General features: G+C 33.2%; 3 protein-coding genes across 5 annotated transcripts; 2 read left to right on the forward strand and 1 right to left on the reverse strand.

The window, feature by feature from the left end:
* Positions 1-1,018: 1,018 nt before the first annotated feature.
* On the forward strand, positions 1,019-6,939 carry LOC115447990 (geminin). The gene is made up of 5 exons (XM_030175287.2): positions 1,019-1,213; positions 1,289-1,401; positions 2,105-2,236; positions 2,461-2,587; positions 5,202-6,939. Exons 1-5 carry the CDS (start codon positions 1,205-1,207, stop codon positions 5,280-5,282), a joined length of 462 nt encoding a protein of 153 aa, XP_030031147.1. The 5' UTR covers positions 1,019-1,204; the 3' UTR covers positions 5,283-6,939.
* Positions 6,940-10,483: 3,544 nt separating this feature from the next.
* On the forward strand, positions 10,484-23,564 carry LOC115447974 (protein disulfide-isomerase A5). Of its 3 annotated transcripts, none has more exons than XR_005113198.1 (13): positions 10,484-10,719; positions 11,207-11,448; positions 11,774-11,981; positions 13,467-13,595; positions 13,837-13,937; positions 14,130-14,281; positions 15,403-15,533; positions 15,810-15,971; positions 16,710-16,851; positions 17,889-18,091; positions 18,368-18,542; positions 20,319-23,092; positions 23,325-23,564. XR_005113198.1 is itself a non-coding variant. In XM_030175276.2 (13 exons), the coding sequence occupies exons 1-13, from the start codon at positions 10,696-10,698 to the stop codon at positions 23,010-23,012; spliced, it is 1,917 nt and encodes a 638-aa protein (XP_030031136.2). In that variant the 5' UTR covers positions 10,484-10,695; the 3' UTR covers positions 23,013-23,564. The 3 variants fall into 3 exon arrangements, 2 of the variants coding, with proteins under 2 accessions (XP_030031136.2, XP_030031135.2); XM_030175276.2 differs by having other exon boundaries at positions 20,319-20,560; positions 23,007-23,564; XM_030175275.2 differs by having other exon boundaries at positions 20,319-23,564.
* On the reverse strand, positions 23,121-24,591 carry LOC115447976 (phospholipid phosphatase 5-like). The gene has a single exon (XM_030175277.2). The coding sequence runs from the start codon at positions 24,445-24,447 to the stop codon at positions 23,620-23,622; it is 828 nt and encodes a 275-aa protein (XP_030031137.2). The 5' UTR covers positions 24,448-24,591; the 3' UTR covers positions 23,121-23,619.
* Between the last annotated feature and the right edge of the window lie 1,191 nt (positions 24,592-25,782).

The raw sequence follows: 25,782 nt of genomic DNA on the forward strand, positions 1-25,782 counted from the left end.
ACCTAAAGGGTACTTCCAGTCGACCTATAAGCTTGAAATTTGGCATGAAGCAGTGTTTTATAGCACTTATAAAGGAAAAAAACGAAAAACCCATTTTTTTAGACCTTTAATTTATGATCCTCCAACTTTCCATATTGTAATGTTATGGATTTCATTTTGTAATAAAAATACCATAACTATGACTCGATTGTCGTGATGGGTGAACTTTTAACTTATATACCTACAGGTTTGTACGGAACCCTCGGTACGCGAGTTCGACTCGCACTAGGCCGATTTTTTATCTAAGGACGGAGTAAACCTGTGATAACAAGTCTGTTTCTCAGTGCTGACGGCATTGAGATACAACAATATTAAATCAATTCAATTAGCCAATCACAACGGCCCTATGTTTACGCATTGCGAAGGCTACCATGTCGTCAGTACTGAGAAACAGACTTGTTATGACAGGTTTACTCCGTCTTTAAATAAAAAACGTCTATGAATAAGGGGGTTTGCCTTTCACTTTCACCTTTAGTTAAGAAGTGATGAAATTTGGCTTACTGAGAAAAAAATTAATACCTAATAAGGGTTGTTTACGTAATCAAAATTCTTACCATGTTTGAATTAAAAGTTAATATTTTTCTCTTGGTTAATGAAATACATAATGTTTCTGTGGTGTATGACGGTGAATGCACACATACAACATTATCTCGTAAATATGTCATTTCCGAACACGCAATCGCTGAAATTGATGAAAAATAGGTTCTGAACATTCCTATAATGGTACCCCACTATACCTGAAATGCACATTTTAAGATAAAACAGATAGAATACGATAGCTTATATACTATTCTTGTTTGGTTGCTAATTATATTTTAGTCAAAGTTAACAGTTTTCCAGTTATGAAAAAAATAAAGCCCAAATAAAATTTATCAGTATCAGACAATTACGTATATTCTACCTCGATGGCATCAGTACGTAAATGTGGATGTACGCATCCATTTCTTATCTGTATCTTGTGTCAACTGTCAATTGTCTAATGTCAGAAAGATATTTGCCTATCGGTGCACTAGGAAGCAAATATCAATCAATAACGGTTTTACACCAGAAAACAAACAATACCAATTCTCATATACAGCATATTTTTCTTTGTCGGTAATTATATAACCCTAACTACAGTGCGACTCAATATTTTATATTGAAAATTGTATTTCTTCTGATCATAATGAGTGAAGTATGTTTTATCAATACTTAAGATGATATATTTCCGAATAATATCTAATAATAATTACTCCTGGATCTGTTTTAGGTAGCTGAAAATGAGCTCAGGCAAACTATTAGTGTTTTACAAGATATTGAAGATGGTACACTGCCTAGTGGTCTAATAGATAAAGGCTTTTTGAAAGATTTTCGTTATTCAAGGTACGAATTTTACCTGCACCCATTAACATTATTTACTATCTTCAAAAATATCATTGTTAAAAATGTTTTTACATCGAATATACGTAAAATAACTTATGTCTATGTAGTTTTTATGAGCTAGCTTAGCTTTTATTTAGAATGATTTTTCTATAGCATTTTATTGAAAATTGCTTTCTGTAGTCTAAGAAAGCTTGACAGATGGTACTTACATAGAATATTTTGGAAATTAGCTTATTGCTAATATTTTAAAGTTTGGATTAAATTGGTGGTTTTATATAGAAATGTAAAATTAATAATGTCATGGAGGATTATAAAATAAGTACCTCAGATGTTTTTATAGTATTCTTTACAATATGTAGATAGATATCAAAAAAACTTATATACCGTGATAAATGAATGAATGGCATTGTTATATAAGTTATAAAATAACCTTTTTAACAACTATAATTTGCACTAGATTATTTTTTTTTATTTCTTCTGTCAAGGAATATAGAAAATAAGGCTACATAAAATGTTTTTACTAGAACATTTATTGGGGAACTAAACCCATACTGAAGGGATAAAAATGCTTCTTTAGTGGTGCCACAAAACTAAGGCATGTATACTAAAATATTATTTGATACTTAGAAAGTTAAATTGTGAACGAAAACTTATATGTTTTTAACTTTTTAGAGTTTTTTCTTAATTTTATTGTATGTTACAGGGATATTGAAAATGATAAAAAGACTATGTCAAAATCTACACAAGCAAATTTAGACAGGTACATATGGGATAAAGAACTGAGTAATGAAGCACCATCCAAAAACTTCTGGAAAGTAGTGGCTGAGAAAAGACGGTAATATTATATTAATTTATGTTAAGAGTATACTGCACTGACTGGTCCTGAGAAATAGACTATTTATCCCAGCTTTGTTCTATACTTAATTGAAAATAAACATTTATCAGACAAATATATAGACCTATATGAATATTAACAGAATCTATATCAGAGTAAACAAACTGTTGACATTGGAATGTTGCATAGCTGTCTAGTGATATACATTATATTTTATTTTGTAGTGTTGCATTATCAAAAGCCCTGAGCGACAATGAGGAGCTACATAAACGTATAGATGCCCTGACTGAGGAGAATGCTCAATTCAAGGACAAGCTAGATGAAGCCAATAGCTTTATAGAAGTTTGCAAGGTTAGTTAAATGAAATCTATTAATGTTTCTATTCATTAATAAAATCCATATAATGTAGTATAATATTTTATGACAGTTTATCAACATACAGGTTGGGGGAAAAGTTTCTCCACTTTTTATAATATTAAAACTCAAGACTTCTTTTTTCAATGTTTATTTACATTTAATTGCAGTATATTATATGTGCTATTTTATTTGATGACTTTCTGCCATCTTTCAGAAAGTGCACAGATTCCATTGAAAAAATGTAATAAGTATTTTTGGCAGTCTTCTCTTTATTATCACATAGCAGTGCCTAAAGAATTTTGAAAATACCAAAACAGGTGGAAATCTGAAGGTGCAAGGTCAGGGCTATTATATGGTGGATGCATTAACACCTCGCAGCCAAACTTTTAGTTTTTGCTAAGTGGCTAAAGATGTGTGAGGTCTAGCAGTATCATGATGTTTCATCATGGAAAGGGTGTTGTCTTTTGACAACACCGTTCCCATTAATCAATTCCGGCTGTATTCTTTCAACTTTTTGCTTTAAACTCATTAGTTGTTGGCAATAGAGATCCAAATTGATGGTTCTGCTCGATGATAAACACTCATAATGAACAATGCCCTTCTAATACACACAGCATTACCTTGTGTGTGAAGTTAGGTTTTGCCACAGTCTTTGAAACCTGACTAACTTATGACCACAACCTTATTCATTCATTCTTGTTGTATGTGAACCACATTTCATCTTCAGTTATCAATCCCTTCAAAAACTAATCCGTTTTATTATGTCTCTATAAATAACTGCAAAACTGCATGTACTCCACATGGTTCGATAGCTTTCTTTCAATGACCTTGTATGGCACTCAAAAATGGTGACTATCTGTGTACCCAGCTTTTTTCAAATGGGTCAAAACTGTTTTGTGGTCAATTCCCATTTCTTCAGCTATATTCTAAGTACTTATATGTCGACCTTGCTCGACTTTTTCAAAATGATCATTGCGTAAGCGTAAAAATAGATAATAATATCAGTATGGAAATTTAAAGCCCTTAGAAAAGATCGGACCTTCGCGGGGTAAGTTCGGACTCCGTTCTAATAACGCTTCTAATGCTAGTATGATAAGGTCCACATAATCAAACAGAAGTCTCAAAAATGTTAAGAAGAGCGAAATCCACCTTTTTTGTTTTTATGCACATAGCGCATCCGTTTTTGGTCATAGCATCATCTGTGGTATATAGGGTGGGGCAGAAAGAGACAGCGTACCTGCCTACATAGCTTAAACTAAAAAATAACCATCGTTTCGTGGTATTTTTTCGTTATACGATCTTACCCCGTATCCAATCTTACCCGAACGCACCTTATCTCATTTCATAATTTGATTTGGACAGGAAGAAAAATAAGTGAAAAATAGCTGAAAACATTGACGTATATTCTATAGACACGAACATCCATATAAACTATTTGTCAGAAATCTAGAGTAAGAACTAAAGTTTGCTGCAGTACAGCAATTGTTCACAAAAACATTTTTTTACGAACTGTTTCGGAAGTTACTGTACATATTGCGTGTTATTGTTATTACGTGGACAATCGAACCGATAATGTTGTTCGTCGTCGCAGCAGCAGCTCCCGTAGTTTATCGTCAGTTTCAGAAGCTCCAGAGCCAGACTTTGATTTTGTGAACAATTGCTTCATCTGTGCCAAATCGATTCAGGATCAAAGTAATTCGCGTATAAGCCGACAACCGCGGGTTTGTGTTGTACGTAATGAGAGTACAAAAAAAAGTATTATGAACCTTATAAACACACGTTCTAATGACGTTGCAATGGACATTGCTTAACATTGAATTTCTTAACATTTTCGCTAATAACTTTTTTATTTATAGTTCTACGACAAAAAGTTACTGGACCAAAGTTGTAGAGAATTTAATTTGCAACAATAAATGTTTATAATTTTTTTTGTCAGATAAATAGTTTAAGAGATACATCTTAAAAATCATTTCAACCCCTATTTTCAAGATGGCGGCCGTGGGACAAGGGTGGCGACCCCACAAACTTGGTTTTAGCTTTACACTGACCGGGGGGTCAGTGTAAAGCTCATTGTAGGGGGCTACACTTCAAAAAAATAAAATTGCGTCCTCTAAAAAACGCAAGCCCAAATGTAACTTTTCAATGGACTAGACATATTACAACAGTTTTACAATAATCTTATGATTTATGTGTTTTATAAAATTTTGTCTATTGATATTTCAAACAGGGATATATTCATTGCAAATGTACCTTAATAAACTATTCAAAGCAAAGGTTTAGCAAACCATAGCAGTATGAAAATATTCCACATTTTAAACATTTTCACTTCTGTATGATAAACGTTTTTGTTATAACTTTGTTCACAAAACAATTTGATATCAAAGTTCCCCAAACAATTAATATATATTTTTTATTTGCAATATTACTCCCTAAGCCTCCCTTATTATTATACCTGTTATATATTTTTGGCAGATAAAAAGTAGCCTATGCTCTTCCCGGGGTCTTAAACTATCATCATACCTTTAAACATGAATTTTGTATGTTTATTGAAAATGGCTGTTAATGAGTCTGATATATTGTAATATTAAATCTTGGTAATTATTTTTAGGAGCTGTTGGAAGAGGATGGGGACGATACTGGTATTGATGTCGGTGATTTGAGTCAATGTAATGGTGCTATTGAAAATTAAAATACCTACATTGGTACTATAATATGTACTATGGCCATGCAGGAAATGCACCAAAGTTGTGAGATATTTTTTTTATGTGTGCTGTTTTATTAAAATGTAGAATCTTACAATATATAAGTAAGAATTATGATCTTGTTCATTATAAATGACTAGCCTATTAAATGTGGTAGTTATATATTTAGATGAAATAATTGTGAAACTAGTTCTATCTTTATAACTTTAGCACATTTTAGTTTCATGATTTAATAACTAAATACATTTGGAATACAGAATTTGTTTCACACTTAAACTTTATTTCGAATATATTCTGGGTACATTCTAAGGTAGGACCCAAATATAGGTTTTCATTATGTCTGTAGTCAGTATAAGGTCCCACAATTATTGGTTCAATAAAATTGCCTTTATTATTTCACCTATTTATGACCTGTGTTTTTAATCCGTAGAGTTCTTGTGTCCGTCCTCGGAATTTAAATATTCTCTTAACAAATTTTAATGAATATTGTTATCAGTTATCATTGACAATGGCACTTGCATATTTTAAATAATGCCAATGGATAATTAATGTTGTTATACCCTATATATAATATTTGTAGATTGTACCTATGCATACAGTTTATTAATAGAATTTTATGACTGTAATACAAATCTGCGTGTGTGATTTTCGTAGGTCTTGTTTTCTCCTATGTATACAATTCAGCTAAAGATTTATCTTTTTTCATGATATTTTAAAATAGTATTTGCGACACGTAACTCATGGTAAATTTATAGAGTAAAATATATTATGTCTATGTTTTGTACAAGTTTTACTATTTCATATTCTACAATAGCGACATCATAATCACATTAAGTTAACTGTAGTAACATGTCTATAATTTTAAAAAATGTGCATTTAATTGTTTTTGTATTGGCACAGGTTTTTAAGTAAGTATTATTTAATGTTCAATTAAACAACTGCATATTGCGGTTACATACTTAAACCATGCTACAAGACTGATAATTATCTAAGTAATCTAAGTAATTAATTTACCCAATCTGTAGAATGCCTGGTGGTGAATGTATGAATGTAATTTTTGTAACATAAATTAATTATTATTGGTTGTTCAAAATACCAATGTATGCATTTAAAATTTATATATCATTGTATGCTTATTCCTCTGTGAGTATTTTACCCCCTTATTCATAGACGTAATTTATCTAAGGACGGAGCATTGCTGTGATAACAAGACTGTTTCTCAGCTTTGTTTATCAGAAAGCTTGCTGTTTGTTCAGCTTTGCTTATCTGACAGCTTGCTGTTTGTTCAGCTTTGTTTACCTGACAGCTTGCTGTTTGTTCAGCTTTGTTTATCTGACGGCCAACTAGTTCAAGTTGTACTTATCTCAATATCAGCCAATCACAACGGCCCTATGCCTACGCACTGCGAAGGTTGCCATGGCGTCAGCATTGAGAAACAGACTTGTTACCACAGCAATGCTGCGTGCTTAGATAAATAATGTCTATGAATAAGGGGGTTAGTATTTTTAATCAACTCATATCTTCATAGGAGCTTTTAGTGACTAATAAATATTTGCAAAATATACACTATAACTGTTACTAGATAGTGCTGGAAGAGCAAATATGTGTCGTGTTTAAGAATATTACATAATTATTGTGTACTGATAAAGCATTTTTATTTTTCCTGCAATGGATCGATTTAAGCTACAACTAATAACATTTATCTCTAAATAAAAAGTTAACAAAAAACATAATACGCATTGAATAATTTCAAAACGACGATTTAGCTGTGTAGCTGATTCTGTTTCGATGTTCATTATTGTACCTGTACTAGCTTTTGCTCGCGGCTTCGCCCGCGTGAGTTTTCCAGGATGATAGTACCGCCAATGACGTTTTACAAATAGACGCATCATACACTAACAAAATGCTCATAAAAACAGCGCAGTATTTACTATAGTCACAGCCCTAGCGGCTCGCATTGTTACGGCCCGAGTGGGCCCGAGTATGCCCGAGCATCGATCGCACCATCGCTATGACAGTCGAATAAAATGCATAAATATTATTTAGCTTAAAAATAAGTTAAATAGTTAATACTTTTTACTAACGTATGAAATGAAACTTTTTTTCATTCAAAGTTGGAGTATAATTTGTAAATCGTCTAAAAACACTGGAAGGCATTTTATTTTTAAAAATACAAAAAGTTAGTAAGCCCACTAGCCGCGACAGTGGTTGAAGGTTGTCTAAGTGAATGTCGGGCAATTACCTTGCTTTCGTCTTACCAGTATTGAGCTCGGATAACGTATCTACGCAGCGCAAGCAGCTCTGAAAAAGAATAACATTTTCCGGTTTATGCAACATTTTTCAGTGATGCTGAGGTCCTATAGACCATAGCGTGACATTACATAGCCTATAGCCTTCCTAAATAAATGGATTCAGCTATCCAATACTCAGATTTTTTAAAGTTGTTTGTAGTTCTCGAGATTATCGCGTTACATCACAAGCACAGAATAGGTACTTATACAGGGTAATTTGGACATTGCATTACCTATTCAATAAAAGCACGTACTTATTACCTTCTTCAAAATAACACTTTACAATAAGTTTTCCAACCGTAGATTTGAAATAAAAAAAAAATGTATATAAGTATTCACAAGGAAATAATTGGACTCCGATGTGTCTAAGTACAAACCGTCTTCAGCGAGTTTATTGATTCTCGCACCCATGTTTTTTTTAGTAAAGGGATCAATATACTGCCTATGAGATGGCAAAAGTGCATAAATAACAATGGTGCATACTTTGATTAATTTATTATATTTTACAAAAAAAATCGACTTGTATTTCTTACATACAAAACACCAATTTCATAATATGTAAGGATCTAGTATTATACGATTCAAGGGAATTGGGCTTATTACGTAGAGCTTTCATAGAAGGCGCTATATGTTCTGTCTATGCTCATGATCTTAAATTTTTAACAAACTCAAAACTATAGTACTTTGCTTATAGTCATTTGAATATAACAATGATAATCGAAAGCTATAAGTTTCGAAGTCATGCATATTTAGTGTATCATTTTCATGCCGTCATAATTGCATTAAAATCTTACTAATATTATAAATGCGAAAGTTTGTGAAAATGTTTGAATGTTTGCACAAAGTAAACGCAGAAACCGCTGTACGAATTTGAATGAAATTTGGTACTCTGGTAAAGTATGTACAGGATTAGCATATAGGGTTCTTTTCCCAGTGATTTGTTGCCCTCTGCCTGTGGCGCTTAAGTTAGCTTCCTGTCAAATATCATTTCGCTCCTTGGATACTTTATTCCTCTCCAGACGGTTTTCATTGCCTTCCACGAATTCATTACTTTCTGACGCTATTAAAAAATCTTTATTAGGGGAAAAAAGGTGCCTTTTAAAAGATACATTTTCTAGTTATGGATCCTATTCTATGAATTCAAAATAAAAATAAAGAAATTATGAAATTCTCATAAACACCGAAAATTTTAAGGAAACGTGAGAACGACCCAGCACCTAAAGCGGTTGGTTAATGCTCATGTCCTTTCTCCGGTCAAGGGCGGTTTGCCGACTCACCGGACTATTAGAGTGAAGGAATAGAGGGTGCACCTGTGTATTGTGCACTATAATATCTCCTGTGTACCTCTGGCAATATTCGCCTGGGAGGGATACATTATTTTTTTTTAATCATTTACTTTTGAGTACTTATGTACCTGGAGAATAACCAGTTTCGTTCTATGATAGGTACCTACCTATCGTTTCTCGAATATTATCTCTGAGTTTCGAACCTACCTATTTAAAATGATTCATAATGTGCTTGTTGTGTAATATAAGGCAAATGCGGTGTCTGGTTCATTTATCATTATGTTAACGTAGTGGTTACTCAGTTTCACTGCGTGGGTTCTAAAATCAAATCAAATCTACTGAATAATTGATACCTATTGATTAAATACAAAGTAATCTACTGAATAATAGTCTGTTTTATATACTTACTTACTTACCTACTCAAAAATAATAAAATTCATAGTGCAGATAAATGTATTTTAGTCTATACTTACCATTCGTTAATGTTGGAGGGTAGGCTAGAATTTCGATACTACCTATTATAAGTGGCCTTTGGTGTACACGGTATCGGGCAAGGAGAACCAATTATCTTATATAGGAGCTGATGAAGCTACCAGCGGTAGGCAGCAATTTACAACTCAAAAGCCCATAACAATAACATTAGCACAGAAAGAGATATGAAGCGGTTCGAAACGGTGTAGATAGTGTTTCGACTTGAAAATTAGATATATTTGGTGATGTATGGACATTGATGAAACTGCAGTTAGCAGTAAGTACTTATATAAAACCTCAACTTTAATAAAGTGAATCCTACACTCCGTGCATTCCACTTGTGCAACGTTAGTAACTTGTTGGCATTATGGACAACTTGCCAGTTTGGCAAATGGCAACATATTATAAACCTGAGAATTGAGATTACAGCTCGTACAGAATTATCACAATACAGAATAGGTTTATTTATTAATTTATTAAGGCTCTGGAGACTTGTCCATTGATTCTTTAACCAGAATAGCATAGTGATTATCTTTGCAGAATAGTAACACACAGTTGCCACACATTTCCGTTACCCCAAATTTGAGGAATTTTAATTTCTTGGGTGACGTGGGACGCAATATTTGGAAGAAAATAATTAACTTGGTTTATGGCTTCATCACACAGAGTACGTGTTCTTAGCGTTCGAACTATAACTTTTTTCGGAAGACGCCGACCAATAACTACCACACTCAACTGGTGGTGATGGTGCGTGCTTAGATTAGCGTGGCGTGATCATACCATCCATGAGCAGACCATTCCTCCCGACTATAGATAGGGTAGCAACAAAAATAAGGGAACCTGCTTAGGGTGCGATATGGGAGAAACTGTAAAGTCACGTAAGACTTAAAATACATATTAAAAATACTTTAAATATACATATTATTTTCTTATTTAAAAATACCTAAGGAGTTTCGTTCATCTAGACGCCTAATTTATTTTAGATCCCGCTTTAAATTTTTTTAAGAACATTTTAATAATATTAGAAATAGAATAGACTTCAAAGATAACACTTGGCAACTGTGGCAACACTTTACACAGCCGGGCTCAATGGACTTGTTTCCAGAGCCATAATATATAAATTAAAAAAAAAATACACAGTCAAGTCAAACTGGCAGTAATGGTAAACTGGTAAACTGCTTTGTGTTAATTCATATAGATCTGTTTGCTTTGTAACTTGTTAGTTTATTTGGCCAAATTGATTCGAAAATACATAATCAAGAATTTATTGGTCATATATTTGTAATATGTGATAATTTTTTTCTAGTCCATGAGTGTTCAAAATAAGTGATAGGTATTTTTAAACAAGAATCATGTGTCGAAAAATATTTTTGAAGGTAAGTTTTTTCTGAATATCCGGCTTGCACATTTTGTGTGTTGTGCTCGTAGTACGTAAGTTTTTAGATCAGTATAACTTTAATAAGCCGGGGTTCCTTTATTACATATAATAAAAATTCACAAAGAAAGCCTATAACTTGTACTTTCGTTCCATTTTTAAGATGCCGCCTGATGATTTCGCGTGTTCCATACGCCTACACGCTTACACGTATTTAACATGATGTCTTTTTTTCGGACAAACTCTCCTCAGGACTAATTTCCTGTTATGAATTCACGCGTAGTTTGTTTTTACAGATATTTGTTTAATTCAAACAAGTTATTGACCCTATAAATTTAACGGAATGCTATAGTGTAAGAAATACATACGTTTCTCGTAAATTGTTGATAAACTCTGGAATACTAATTGTCTATCATTATTTGCTTGATTGGATTCCTTAAAAACATAGAAGAGATGATGTCATATTAGTTTAATTCTCTTTGTTTCAGATACTGCTGCTTGTATTGATACTAATGTTTGTCTCAATAGAGAGCAAGAAGCAGAAAACAGCAGTAATAAGTGAAATAAGTGATATCAAAGAGTTTAAGAAGTTGCTGAGGACAAAAACAAATGTTTTGGTGCTATTTATTAATGAACCCAAATCATCACATTCACTAGTGGAAGTTTTTAAAGATACAGCTGATGTTATGAGAGGGCAGGCAACTCTAATTTTTATGGATTGTAGTAATAGGTTAGCTTTAACATAATGTTAATTATACGGAGTATTTAATATTTCAGCCCTTAAGGTCAAAAATTAAGTAAATAGTTTATATGCTGAATTCTCACATCCTTAAACTGACTTACCCTTAACAAATTTGTAAGTTGTATAGGGTAAATCAAAACATGTAATAATTAAGTTAATGGTATTTCTTTTCCTTTTTTTATTTACTTTTATTGTCTATATACAAAATATAAAAAAATATAAAAAAGACTAGTATTTTGTCACTTCTATTACTTGAGGCAATTTTTATACACAGCTCTGGTTGTGCCTAACAAAATTATTGCTACAATTTCAGTGAAACAAGAAAATTATGTAAGAAAATGAAGGTGCCTGCAGATAAGCCTTACTGTATAAAACATTACAAAGATGGAGACTTTAACAAAGATTATGACAGAAGTGAAACTGTTAGTTCAATGGCTAACTTTCTCCGAGATCCAACTGGAGATCTACCTTGGGAAGAGGACCCATCTGCCACGGACATTTTCCATCTCAGTGATGGGGAGGTAAGATTCATAATTCATGATGATGTGGGATTCTGATATTATATCCTGAAATTAACGAAAAAGGCTGTTATGACTATTTTTGAATTGTTAAAAGTGATAAAGAATACTCAATATAGTTTTATTATAGCTTTATGCATAATATCACATGTAGCAGTACTTTTATATGCTTAATTAAGATAAACCAATTGTAGTAATGTGTGTGAAATGTAAAAAAAAACAATTTGTAATATACTACTAAGTAATTATAATGTAGTGTTGCATTTAATAAGCATGATGTTTCTAAAACAAATGTTTTTATAATTAATATGACTCAATACAATCAGTTTTCTTACTTTATATTAACTGCTGTGCCTATTGCCTTGTGCCTATTCACAAAGATTAAGTTCTGTTAGGATCAATAAACATTTTATTCTACACAGTATTTGACACGCTCATCAAATGCTGTCTATAATAAAATAAAAATTAACATTCTTCAAAACAAAACACAACAATGCTTCTACTGTTGCTTTATCACAGAAATAGACAGTGGTACTGTGACAGAATCTTTTGATATGTGAGAGTAATGTTATGCTGAACATCATATTATACTGGACTGGTTTGCGATAGACTCAAATTTTTGTTACATAATATCACTGTTGTGCTACTCAATATGAATATTGTGTTTTTAAAAATATCATATAAGAATTATTTTTGTTTGTTTGTAAGACTTCTAATATTTAATTATATGAGTTATATGAAACAAATGATGTTTGTAAAAATAAATTCCTTAGACACATAATTGAATTGGTAAAATTTAATAATAATTGTGATTGTGCCATTCTAAGTTTAAAGTTGTAGTGCCCAAGGGAAAACTTGCATATTGCAATGTGTGACTCTAGGTATATTGCACAGGCAACATTGTTATTAGAAATTACATATGTTTTTTTTTTTTACTTAATCTTTATATATTTTCTTATTTTAACTGCAAGGTAAATATATTTTGCAAAGCGAACATAAATGTATACCCAATATTTCCCAATGTGTATACGTATTTCTATCCAATCTCAAAATGCATAGCTGAGTTTAATAAGCATAACAGACGTAATTTATTTTTTATCAGTAATTGCTTTTTTATCTTAATTTAGTTACCTTTAAATAATTTGCAATGGTTTTTCAGTGCATAGTCGAGTTTATATTGACTGCTTCATTTACTAACATAGTAAAATGAGATTAACTTTACCTGTTTGGTATCAGCCTGCAGTTTGGTGTTTGTGTCAGATAAGACAATAGGCAAAACACATATTTGGTCATAGGGGTATCACATCATGAGACAGAAAAAAGGGAAAATGGTAAAAGGCCCTAGGACACTAATTTTACTTCTGCCTACCTCTTAGGGGATAAAAGGCGTGCGTACATGTAATGTGTGAATGCGAAAGAAATCTCATTATAAAATTAACGGTATGTCATACCATTCTCAAAAAAAAAACGTTATATTCTTTTTTACAGGCACTCACAAAATTCCTGAAGAAAGGGCCTGGTGCATATAAAAGATCTATGATAATGTTCTATGCTCCGTGGTGTGGCTACTGCAAAACAATGAAGCCTGAGTATGTGAGTGCTGCTGCTGATTTAAAGGTAAATAATCATAAATCAGTAGAGCCTGATATCTATTACCACCAGTAAACTTTTAAACCAGGTGGCTGCATAGTAATCTTACAGCTTGGAATGACTTATTGTTCAGTAAAAGTAATTTACTAGTTGGTTTTGTTTAAGAAAATACTCATCTAATACTTTGTTGGTGATTGGTAGTGAAAATGATAGCATTGAACTAAGTATGTATACTGAATTGTTAATCATTTTAATATTTTAATTCTAGGGCGAGTCTATATTGGCTGCGATTGATGTTGCTAAACCAGGCAACTCAAAAATTAGACAAATATACAATATTACTGGCTTCCCAACACTGCTGTACTATGAGTAAGTAACCATTTATACTGAATGTTCCAATACCGACATTAAGAATTTAAGTTAAATGTTTAATTATCTAGATACACTTAGAAATATGAAAAAATATTGATAAGTAAATTTTATGTTCATATCCCTAAGAACTACCTTGTACTATTTTTATCTGTAAATATATTGACATTATATCAATGTTTACTTTTTCAGAAAGGGCCAATACAAATTCCCATACAACAGCGAGAACAAACGACAAGCTATTGTGGACTTTATGAGGGATCCAACATTACTCATGCATCAAAAAAAGAAGGAGGTAGTAGACGAGAGCTGGTCTCCAGATACTGACGTCGTCCATCTAACAGGTATATTTACTTATAATTTGGTATTACTTTTAGTATGTTATTTATTTTATAAAAGGCTCATTACAGGCAAAATACAAACAAAAATAATACTTACTTTGAATCCCTAACCACCAGTGGCTTGGACCTTAAGCTTCGTCATCGGACTACAATAAAATTTTTAATGCATTGATATTCTTAAAATTGATATAAAAATTTTATAAAACTAATTTTAAAATTAAGGAATATACATTATGCATTGTTATTAAATTAAAACAAGATTTTTCTTCCCATATTATATGCCTTTGGGCTTTGATTAATTATTATCTAGAAACTTGTAATTTTGTCATTTAATTTATTATTATAGATATATATCAATGTTAGTTCTCGGTTCTTCATACATGATCCCTAAGATTATATGGAATGAATAATGCCAAAATGAACTAACTGAAAATAAGATTTGTGGATTGACATTTTTTGCAGGTAGATTTTTCTATGTATAAACAATTGTGTGAATTGATCCGTCACATATAACAAGATATTGGCGTGTTTTCCTGAACAGTGAAATATTATGTTTGTTTTAATTGCATGTTCAATAGTAATAACTGATTTTTGGATAATTTGTCAGTTGGTACATTTTGGCATATCCAGGTCCATATTAGAATATACTATAGTCATAGGCTGTAACATATTATGTAAAATGTAACTGAAAAGGGCTTTTAGAAAGCTTTAAAAATATCTATTTGACTCATATGTGGTTATATGTCTTATAAGTATTCACAACAATAGAAATTCCGTTGTAAATAAGCCTTTAGGTTTTTATTTAAATGTTTTAATGTTAAAAATAAGATTTTATCATTGAAGAATTCGAATATTTTTTTCAAATACTGGCGAGGTCATGACTTAATTTAAAATATATAGTTGTCATAATGGCAGTTGATAGAATTTTACTCTTTTTACAGCAACAAATTTATTGTATGGTAGAATTTATATACGGAAATTTCGTAGATTATTAAATGTAATTGAATTATAGCATAGCATTATGAAAAAATGGCGCTATTTGGCGCGGTGTTTGTTTAAAGGTATTAATATATGACATTCTTTTGGTTAGAAATAATGCAACTTAAAATTGAGTTTATTTTTAGGGGATAGTTTTGACCAAGCTTTATCGAGAGCGGAACATGCTCTGGTAGTATTCTACGCGCCGTGGTGTGGTCATTGTAAACGCATAAAGCCTGAATTTGAGAAGGCAGCTACAAAAATAAAGGCGGCAAAAGTAAGTCTTACTTATATCTGTAAAGTAGGTATTGCTACATTTGTTGTGATAATCTTATTTAATTTCGTTTAGCTGATTTAAATATAAAGCCAGTAAACTGTCTTTCAATTCATTGATAAAAAAAATAGTTGAAAAATGTTTTAAAAATTAATAAAATAAAAATGTTCCTAAAGACTGATAACCCCGTAAAATCTAGTTTTTTTGATTTATGACTTAATGAACCATTGAAATAACAAGACGTGTTATTTTTAATTACTCATCACATCGTTTTTTTAGCTGCCAGGAATCCTAGCTGCAGTGGACGCCACGAAACAGCCTGAGCTGGCGGCGCGTTTCGGAGTAAAGGGTTACCCCACGCTGAAATACTTCAACTTCGGCGAGTACAAGTTCGATGCGAGTCACGCACGACAGGAGGATCAGATTATCAACTTTATTAAGGTATGATTATAATTTATTATAGTGTAGCAACGTTTTGTTTTCAACGTTATTTGTATTTCTTGGAATTTTTGACGATTATAATTTTGCGAGGAGCATATTTAGTAGAAAAGAAGCAAGTTGCGGAAAGAGCAGGCAAGGTGTGGTAATAATAATTAGATATAGTGTTGCTACTGTTGGTTACGACTTTAGTTAAGAACTCATAGTTAGCAGGGAAAATGCTTAGCGTAAATTTTTTTTAAATAAAAAAAACCGTTTTCGTTAATTTTTGTTTTCTTTGACACACGATTCAACAACATTTTTCTTACACGATATAAATATCGACAAACGCGGTGGTAACACTTTTTCAGGCTATTTGCCATAACATTATTATAGAGCGTGAAGTTAAAGATATGTATCGAACCGTGACTGCGCACGAACATTAATTAGTTTAAATACTTCATTTACTACTCCATTTACAAAGTGATTAAGTGATAGTTATGTCAGTATTAACATTATGACTCAATTGTATTTTGTAGCTAGGGAAATGGACTGGTGGGTAACATGACGGTAAATGGTCACCATCGCCCATGAACACCAACAAAACAGGAATTAGGAGTGTGTTCGGATGGTTAAACTTCTTAAGGAGACGGAAAATAAGCGGAAAGGGGAAAGATGACTCAGGACGGAATGAGGCAGTGACAAACGTGATATATCTGTTATCTCAGATAGATCAATTAATTTTCTGCTACGTTTGTGCAGAATCCGCAAGAGCCGCCGCCGCCCCCGCCGCCGGAGCGACCGTGGTCAGAGGAAGAGAGCCCCGTGCGCCACCTCACCACATCCACCTTCCGTAACACGCTACGCAAGATCAAGCACAGCATCGTCATGTTCTACGCACCATGTTAGTATTTACGGCGATCACTATTAGTTATTACTACTGTAATAGTACAGAAATATATTTATATATATTGTGTAATTTTTGTGACAGCTGTCAAAGTAAAGAGTCTGGGGTTGGTATGTTTTGTAAATTACATAATTTATATTATTAATTGTTAGAATTTTCTGAGAACTCTGAAGCATGCATGTTTCCTCAAGATATTATCCTTTGCTGATGATGATAATAATTTAACACACACGTAACTTCGAAAAGTCAGAGATGCGTAACTTCGGAATCGAATCTGAGGTTTTAGTTACTCCACCCGCTCTAGTTTTTGCAAGCCATCGTTATTATTATTATTACAATAACAATATGTTATTATGTAAACGATTTCGCTTGCTCGCCCGTGAAAGTGTAGTTCAACTCTACTCTTATATAAATTTTAATTATACAAAATTATAATTATACATACGAGTTATCCCACAAGTTGACGCGATAATCTTTTCCAGACTTCATGTTGAGTACAAGGTTTTCTTCCTGAAAATGCGATCATGCGATGTAATAATAAGTTCAAATAAGCGTGCGGTAAATTACAAAGTATTCAAGATATACGATATATATCTCTAAAATCATGCCCCGAATTGTATGAAATCGCGCAACGAATCCATAAAAGTTGGTAAACAGTATGTATAATGTGTATAGACAATTATTACGGTTTTTCAGTGTGTTTAGTTTACAACATAATATACCTCGAAACGATATGTGTTTCACTTAGAGTTCCTTCAAGTATCTCCATTGTTGTCTACTTCTTTTTTGAAAGTCCCAGTCTTCTAGTGTATCCTATTTACAGTTTCGGCTCTTGCGGTCGCCCGAAGTGTCAGGTTCTAGGAGCGGCGCCAGGTTTTAGAAGGGCGCAGTCGACTGAGTTTTAGAGTTTTAAAATGCCAATCGATGGCCTTTTAAAACTAATATGACCTAAACAATGTGCCGAAAAGGGGGTGTCGCAAAATTTTCCCTCAACGATCGGGTAGCTAAAACCAATGTATTTCTTATGATTGTAGGGTGTGGCCATTGTAAAAGTACAAAGCCGGAGTTCGTAAAAGCCGCCGAGAAATTTGTCGATGAACTTATAGTGTTGTTCGGTGCTGTGGATTGTACCGCGGAGCAAGAGTTGTGCGCGCAATACGACGTCAAGGGATATCCCACTATAAAATACTTCAGCTACTTTGATAAACAGGTCAAAGAATACTCAGGCGGCAGAAAAGTAAGCGTTTTAAAGTGATCAATAACCATAAAAAAGTATTATAATAATAAAAATTTAACGTAATAATATATTTGAATTTCCCAAAAAGAATATGTTGTTCTTAAACTATTGTTATATTCTTTATATATTTTTACATAACTTTCCATCTCCATGCTTTTGTTACGCCCATCAATTTTACTAGTTCTTTTCTATTCACATTGAGAGACAAAGTTAACAATGGAAAATACATTCTCATGTAATTTTCTATGTGAATTTTAACTAAAATTGTTTGAACAGGAGGCGGATTTGGTGTCTTACATACACAGTCAGATGGGTGACCACGAGACGTTACAAAAGGCGAAAACGACGCAGGATGCTGGCTTCGGAGGCAGCGTGGTTCTGGCCTTTGATAATGACTTCGAACAAGTTATTGCCGCGCCGACACCCACTTTTGTCATGTTCTATGCCAGTTGTAAGTATTTTGTAAACTACACAATGTGTGTAACTAATTTTGATAATGTAGGACGAGTTCTAACTATCGTCTAATGAGTTTCAATATAAAAGAGTAGATACAAAACCTAGATTGTAAGTCACTTCTTTATAATCTTATATGATTCGTAAAGTTACAAAAAATTACCTAAGCAAAAATACATATAACTTCAATCGCCTTAATGTAATATAGTACTTATATTATTATGTGTTAATTACTTGTGAAACCACGTCAAAGATTATTTTATTTATCAGTATGAACATCTAAAATATTATAGATGATTATTTTTGATTTGTGAAGGTCACGTGATATGGTCTCATAGAATAGCGAATTATCGGCTGAAATCAGTTAAATGCTCTACCAGATACGAATATTTATAATGCACAAATCCAGCTGCATCGTATTGTGTGTATGACGGCCATATATAAACAAAACAACAGCAAGGGAATATTTTAATTAGCGTGTGATATTTTCTCACAATTTAAACGTTTGCCTCTCTTGATTATCCGTGACTTAACGTATCCGAGTGTTGATCGTGACGAAAGGCATTGAACTTTGGTAAATACTTGCGTCCTGCGCGTGCGCATACTTTGGTCCCAAGTCTCTGCTTTGAGTCTGGCATCGTCCATGTCATTCGTAATTATTACGGTCTGTTTATATGTGGGTCATCAACCTCACAATATTATATTTTAAACTCGTTGGTGGTACGGCGTGTACGTTGTAAATGTATGATATGGCAATCATATAGTAATATAATAATTTATTACTTTATATACTATTATTTTATCTATACTTATAATAAATCTGTAGAGAGGTCAATTCTGTACATGAAATATATTTCCAAAATAACTATCAGGGGGTGATTAGGGATCGATACTGATGCCAAAAATGCAATTAGTAAAATTTTTGTCTGTCTGTCTGTATAACCGTTATAGAAACAAAAACTACTCGACGGATTTTAACGAAACTTGGTACAATTATTTGTCATACTTCTGTGCTGGTTATAGTATACTTTTCATCACGCTACAATTAATAGGAGCAGAGCAGTGAAGGGAAATGTTGGGAAAACGGGAGAAGTTACTCCATTTTTAAGCTTCCGTCGCGTGTGCAACTTTAATGGTTAAAGCTACACAGAAATCATGTGTGAGGGAAATGTTCTCCTTAAAATTATGTAAAAAATATCCCACGACAGCATATGTCTATCTTTTATGGTTGACTCACAATAACACGTGTAACTGCCGATAGCTTAGCAGTTCGAAGCTTTCTCATTATATTTGTCTACTCTTACGTTTATAACACTCTCGGTCATCCCTTATTAAAAAAGTTAACATTATTAATTAAATATTCCATAAAAAAGAATCATAGAAATCGGTATAGAAACACCAAAGTTTATACATGAAATACGCTAATAATAAGCCATCATGCGTGAATACTGAATCATGCTATAAGGATTATTTTTGTATATATATAAGGTCGCGAACGCACAGGCAGGCGGCTTGCTTGGCACCTAGAGGCTAGCGAATCACCTAGCGAGTAGCTTCGTAAAACGAACATTCTCGAACGTTCGCGACCGGCTCCATTTTTGAAGTCCGAAATCCACGCGGGCGAAGCTGTGGGCGGAAGCTAGTTACTAATAAAATAACAGATATGCAACGTCAAGAGAAAGAATTGTTTGAAAATCCAATGTGATCTTACATTAACATTCGGTGTTTAACATGCAATTATAATAATTCAATTTGATAGAAAATTGTTTTGTAGGGTGTGGGCACTGCGTATCAGCAAAACCAGCGTTCAGCAAACTGGCAACATCGCTGAAGTCAGAGAAGTCGCCGGTGAAAGCGATCGCAGTGGATGCGGCGGAGAATCCTAAAGTTGCCGACTTTGCCGGCATACAAACACTGCCCACGTTCAAACTATTCGCAGCGGGCAAACATGTCGCCGACTACGAAGGGGACCGGTCCATGGAAGACATGCTTAACTTCTGCCGCTCTCACGCAAAGGTGAAAGACGAATTGTGATCTTCGTAGTGAACCATAGTTTAGTTTACACTCATCACAGTTTACTTCATTATATCACAATATACGCCACTATTTGCTACCGCTTTTGTACGTTAAAATTTTAAAATTCCTTTATGATCACGTTTCTATTCGATCTATAAAGGGATCTTTTTAAACATATTATATTAAAATAGTTAAGAACCCAGTAACGTTAGTTCAATATATTTTTATACTCATTTTAGTTAAAGTTTGCTGTAATAATTATATTTAGAGATAATATATACTTATATAGATATCGGCACATATCATATTTATTATTTTCATATTATTACTTCAATGCTGATGCGGAAATAGTAGTGGTAAATTGTATTAACGGTCGTTATCGAGCTATTCGTTGAATGAGGTATAATTCACTCTACCATTGGTAAATTAGTGTATTTTAACGTCATAGAATGTTACAAATTAATTTAAGATTAGCAACAGTTGATGTGGAATCAAATCGACGATACTAAACTCTTCACCATAATTAGTTATGTGCCGACCGATATATATTTAAACTTATACTATTACAAGGGGCCTGTGAAATCTTTGCACAAGAAAGAAAAGAAAAAAAATGGATATAATATGATGTACCCGAGGATTTATTAGATTTTGGGGACTGTGAGATAATATGATACTTTTTGTGAGGTTTGATTTTACGTAATGTGTGTGTCGATTTGTATAGGGTAAACCAACCCAACCAGCCGATTTTTATAGGTTTAACCTAGAGACGGCGTAGAGACGCCACACGCTATTTTGTCAGTGCGTAGCAAGCACGTAACGCACCACGTCGCGTTTAATACAATAAAAATTGGCATACAGTATTCTGTGAAATTAACGTGGTACGGTATTCCATACCACGTTCATTTCACGAAGGTAACGTAACACGGTCGCGTTACGTTCGCACTGTCAGAGAATAATCCCCACGATAAACATATTTGCCTCCCTGGGATGAAGGTATTATCTAATGTTATCCATGCGAAGTTGTTACTGGCCGCTGGTTATTATTAAAACGTAGTTTAAATATACTAATCACTTTAGCTCTCATTTTCTGTATTGGGAGTGGGTGTAATCCGATTTTTCGAATATGAAATTAAGAGAAAAGGGACCTTTGTGTTTGTGTACTTAAGCAATAATTATACACTGGTCAACAGTGGTTTTATTACACTATTAAGGATTCTGGGGTCACATGATGTGTCTATGCGGGAAATCAGTACACTGAAAACCATTTTTAACTTGACAACTAACACAATAATAATTCGTGATTTAAAGACCCTACTTAAAGTGTTGATTATGTTATATATAAAATACGCCAAAATCATAAAAACCAGGGTCAACTTAGAACTTTAATGAGTGTACTCAAAAACTGGGGTCTTGAAAACATATAAATCTGCAGGGCATCAACAAAAATATTTGTTTTTGTTGAGCTGTGTTATGGTTATACAAAAAGTACTTTGATATTTTAAAAATTGTGTAATATTTTAAAAATGTCTGATAACTAAATTATAATATATGTATATTATCGTAGGGACTGCCGCCTTCTTAGCTGGCTAGTCTTGCATTGTATTCTTCAAGTGTTTGTGAAAAATCGGTTTATACTGTAACTGTATTAATGTAATTTGTAATAGATGATAATAATTCCCAATCGAGTAGGTAGTCTTGTTCGCAATGAGTTAACATGGGATTTTATTGTAATGTTTGATATTGAGGTACTTATAAGGTAAACAATGATCTTTAAATCCATATCTATTTACACGTGTTAAGACGAGGCCGATTTCGAGATGGCTATGGAATAATAATCATCGTTTTTAAAAGCCTTAAAGAATTCATTTTTTTATTCTGTGAACACATATTGTGTGAATGTTTTATTTAATTTCTGTGAAATTACGATAAGTTTTAGTATTTAACGCACGTCATTTTTATGAAAGTTTTATTTAATACTATTCCTGACTGACTCACGAATCCGCAGTATTTTTTTTTAAATTAATGCTTAGTCTAGGGTGCAACTCCGTGAGAAATGTTATTGGGATATGACACATTAAAGTGCTAGGTTGCACAGGTGCATAATATCACTACACGCGTTACACGTATCTGCTATTTTCGGCATCGTTTTGAAATGCGGGGCGCGCAAGCTGCTCAGTGCACAGTAAGTAGTAATTAGAATAGTAAGGATGCTGAAGTATGTACTCCGTAAAGTAGGCGAGTGTTACTAACAAAAGTATGATGACTAGATCGCATATGTGTCGAATTTGGCCTCGTCGTTGTTACGAATTAAATATGTTTATCCCAAGAGTTACGTAGTTTAACTATAGTTTGAATAATGACAATACTATGAATTTTTATTATACCCTATAATTAAATATTTATACATTCCTTGTACTTATCACAAACTTTTGGTACTTGATTGCAGGCTTAAATGTGATCATTTATCATAAACACTTACCTCGTATTATGTCAAGTAATAGGTATATGCGAGATACATTTGCCTGCCTTAAGGTGAGGATGCATTTATTATTAATTACTCGTGTGTTTGTTTACGTAGATAATTCATTATGTAATAAAGAGATGGGCTTCCAAGTTGTATATCGGATAAGATTGGGCGTAATATATTATAAATATACGTTTAATAATATTATTTATATGAATTCATTAAAATGTAACGTATTTTTGTATTTTTTATTCATACTTATATACATTTACGTAATTAAATTTGGTTATCAAATTACAGATATAATAATAAATTTCATTGTATTCGTAAACAATTGAAGAAATCTGCTCATAACATATATGGTAGTTGAATTTCCATACATTTGTGAAAGAGTTGAACAATAGCCTACTGGCAAAACCACGGATAGAAATAGTGCATGAAGCGAAAACAAACATCATACAATTGATCATTTTAACATGTTTGTATTAATTTAGTGTTATTGTGCCGCAAATAAATGCTTTATATGTTATAATTTGAAAACATTTGTTTTATTTCAATGTGTATAAAATAAAAAAGGCAAATATTAAGGTTTCATTCAATTCAAAGAACTTTTATAGCTAAATGGTACAGTAACACGAAATACATTGTTCGAATACCACGTGCAACATTCTTGGGCGTCATTATCAGATGCATTTGTCTCCGGCACATAAGGCTGGCCAGAAGAATTCGAATCTAACGGTAAGTAATACTGACGATAACAGAAATATGCCAAAGCAAAACCTAAGAGGACTCCCGCCAGTATATCCTCCCAGTGGTGATGGTTGTCGCACCATCGACTTATAGCCACCGCACCGCCAATCACTAGAGGCACAAGGCACGTTACTATACGATACCCGTGTCCTCGACTTCTAGAGAAAACTCCTAATTTCCCGCACAGCCACATACTCAAAAAACCTAAAGAGCAAAACGAAAAACTACTGTGACCGCTCGGGAACGATTTTCGACCTTCAATAACGTCCTTACAGTGAGATTTCATGTTGCCATCAGGGTAGCAACGGTAGAAGTAATCGGGCCGTGGTCGTCCGACGATCAGTTTCACTGTTTCAGTAATAATAGCGTTTATTAAAAGCGCTAAAGTCCATGCCAGGAATGCTTGAATTGCTTCTGCATAGTTCTTCATTATTATTAGAGGCACGAAGATGATCATGGCAGGTAAACCTCCGATTAGGAGTATTGTCACCCATGGTGTAATGTAGGACTCCTGTCGAGGGCGCTTATAGTACGTGTGGAGTTCCTCTTCGGTAATGTGATGCATGTGTGGCTTGAGAAACTGCATCGCGCACAACACTGCCAGAAGAAATACCCTAACAAATATTTCTATCAAGATGTAATTTGGAAACAGTATTCGTGCACTACGCCTCATGATTTTAAATATATAATTTGAATAAGTACTCAATCATAATATTTCGCTGATAATGGCAAATTAAACCAATTTTCATAGTTATCAGAAAATTTTATAAATCCATTTGTTATGCTTAAAATATGACACTAAACTTCAGAATTTGCTGTCGACACAATAGAATCTAAGATAGAATTTTCGGTTACGTCATTATATACTCTTTGAATTGAACAGTGTATCTATGGAATTATTATGTACTAATTTCCTGCACCCATGGGTGCATCACATTTTACGTAACACAAGGTTACTATTCTACAACGTCAATCTGCCTTTGCCGAAATGCTTAATTGATATTTACGCGATGTAACAGCATTAATGAGGCAAGTGGTCTTCACGGATACAGATTGCAGATAATGTGACCTTGCTTGGACTTGTTCGTAAAGTAATATCCGACCCAGGAAATAATATTTCGGTCATCTACAAGGATGCGTTACTTCAAATTTTGAATTTAAAAAACTTCTGGCTCTCGTTCACCATACTGCACAACGACACAACAGCGAGTTTCGCGTTAATTTCTGTGAAACAGTAGGTAGTGGTACTATGACGGATGAAACAGCAAATTATGACAAGATAAAGATGTTACAGCGTGGGTATGCATCTCTTAATAGTAAATACAACTAGCAATAATTGGTGCATTGCTTTCCTTTTAAAGTTATTAGTCTTCCCAAAATTTTGATTGATTAGTAATTCATAAATTACACCATTTATTTAATCTTATTATCAAAAATTAATATAATTATTGCTAGACTTAAGGAAGCCATCGGTATTTCTACTTATCACAAATAAAGCTCGTGTGTTGGTTTGTATAGCAAGTAGAGCGGGAGATATATTCGTCGGTAGGTAATACACTTAAGATAATAACACCTCCCCGCGAGGAGCACGCACCGGATACTAGTTTGGAACAGGTCCAGCCACAGTTCGTTTCCTCACTTCCTGACTGCTGACTAGTATGCAGCTGGTCGCTTTCTACTTTGTGTTTTAACTTATATTAAACTCAATGCAAATATTCCTTCGGTAGTTGATCATGAAAGCGAGTTAAATCCACTGGTCATCGCAAAGGTCGTTTAGATAATTTTGTTTTATAAAAAAGTTACATCATATATTACAGCTATAGCATAATTTCACGTTACGTTTTCACTATTACTTACATGAGTAATGCTAAAAGACATTTTACTAAGATATTGCGACTAATTTCGTCTCAAAAATTTTAAATTGTCGACCAGTTACGCGATTTCGAAAAGCGACAGATTATTTTTTTTAAAAGCTTACGTTTTAAAATGATTTGTAATTTTTACATAG

This window comes from Manduca sexta, chromosome 27, assembly GCF_014839805.1.
Source record: "Manduca sexta isolate Smith_Timp_Sample1 chromosome 27, JHU_Msex_v1.0, whole genome shotgun sequence".
NCBI classification, from domain to species: domain Eukaryota; kingdom Metazoa; phylum Arthropoda; class Insecta; order Lepidoptera; family Sphingidae; genus Manduca; species Manduca sexta.

Bases quoted from the DNA above. Each gene is read 5' to 3' on its own strand.
- LOC115447990 (XM_030175287.2), top strand. The intron at 1,402-2,104 runs GTACGAATTTTA...TGTATGTTACAG, and splicing joins AAAGATTTTCGTTATTCAAG to GGATATTGAAAATGATAAAA. The intron at 2,588-5,201 runs GTTAGTTAAATG...AATTATTTTTAG, and splicing joins GCTTTATAGAAGTTTGCAAG to GAGCTGTTGGAAGAGGATGG.
- LOC115447974 (XM_030175275.2), top strand. From the start codon at position 10,696: ATGTGTCGAAAAATATTTTTGAAG. The intron at 11,982-13,466 runs GTAAGATTCATA...TCTTTTTTACAG, and splicing joins TCCATCTCAGTGATGGGGAG to GCACTCACAAAATTCCTGAA. The intron at 18,092-18,367 runs GTAAGCGTTTTA...TTGTTTGAACAG, and splicing joins AATACTCAGGCGGCAGAAAA to GAGGCGGATTTGGTGTCTTA.
- LOC115447976 (XM_030175277.2), bottom strand. From the start codon at position 24,447: ATGAGGCGTAGTGCACGAATACTGTTTCCAAATTACATCTTGATAGAA.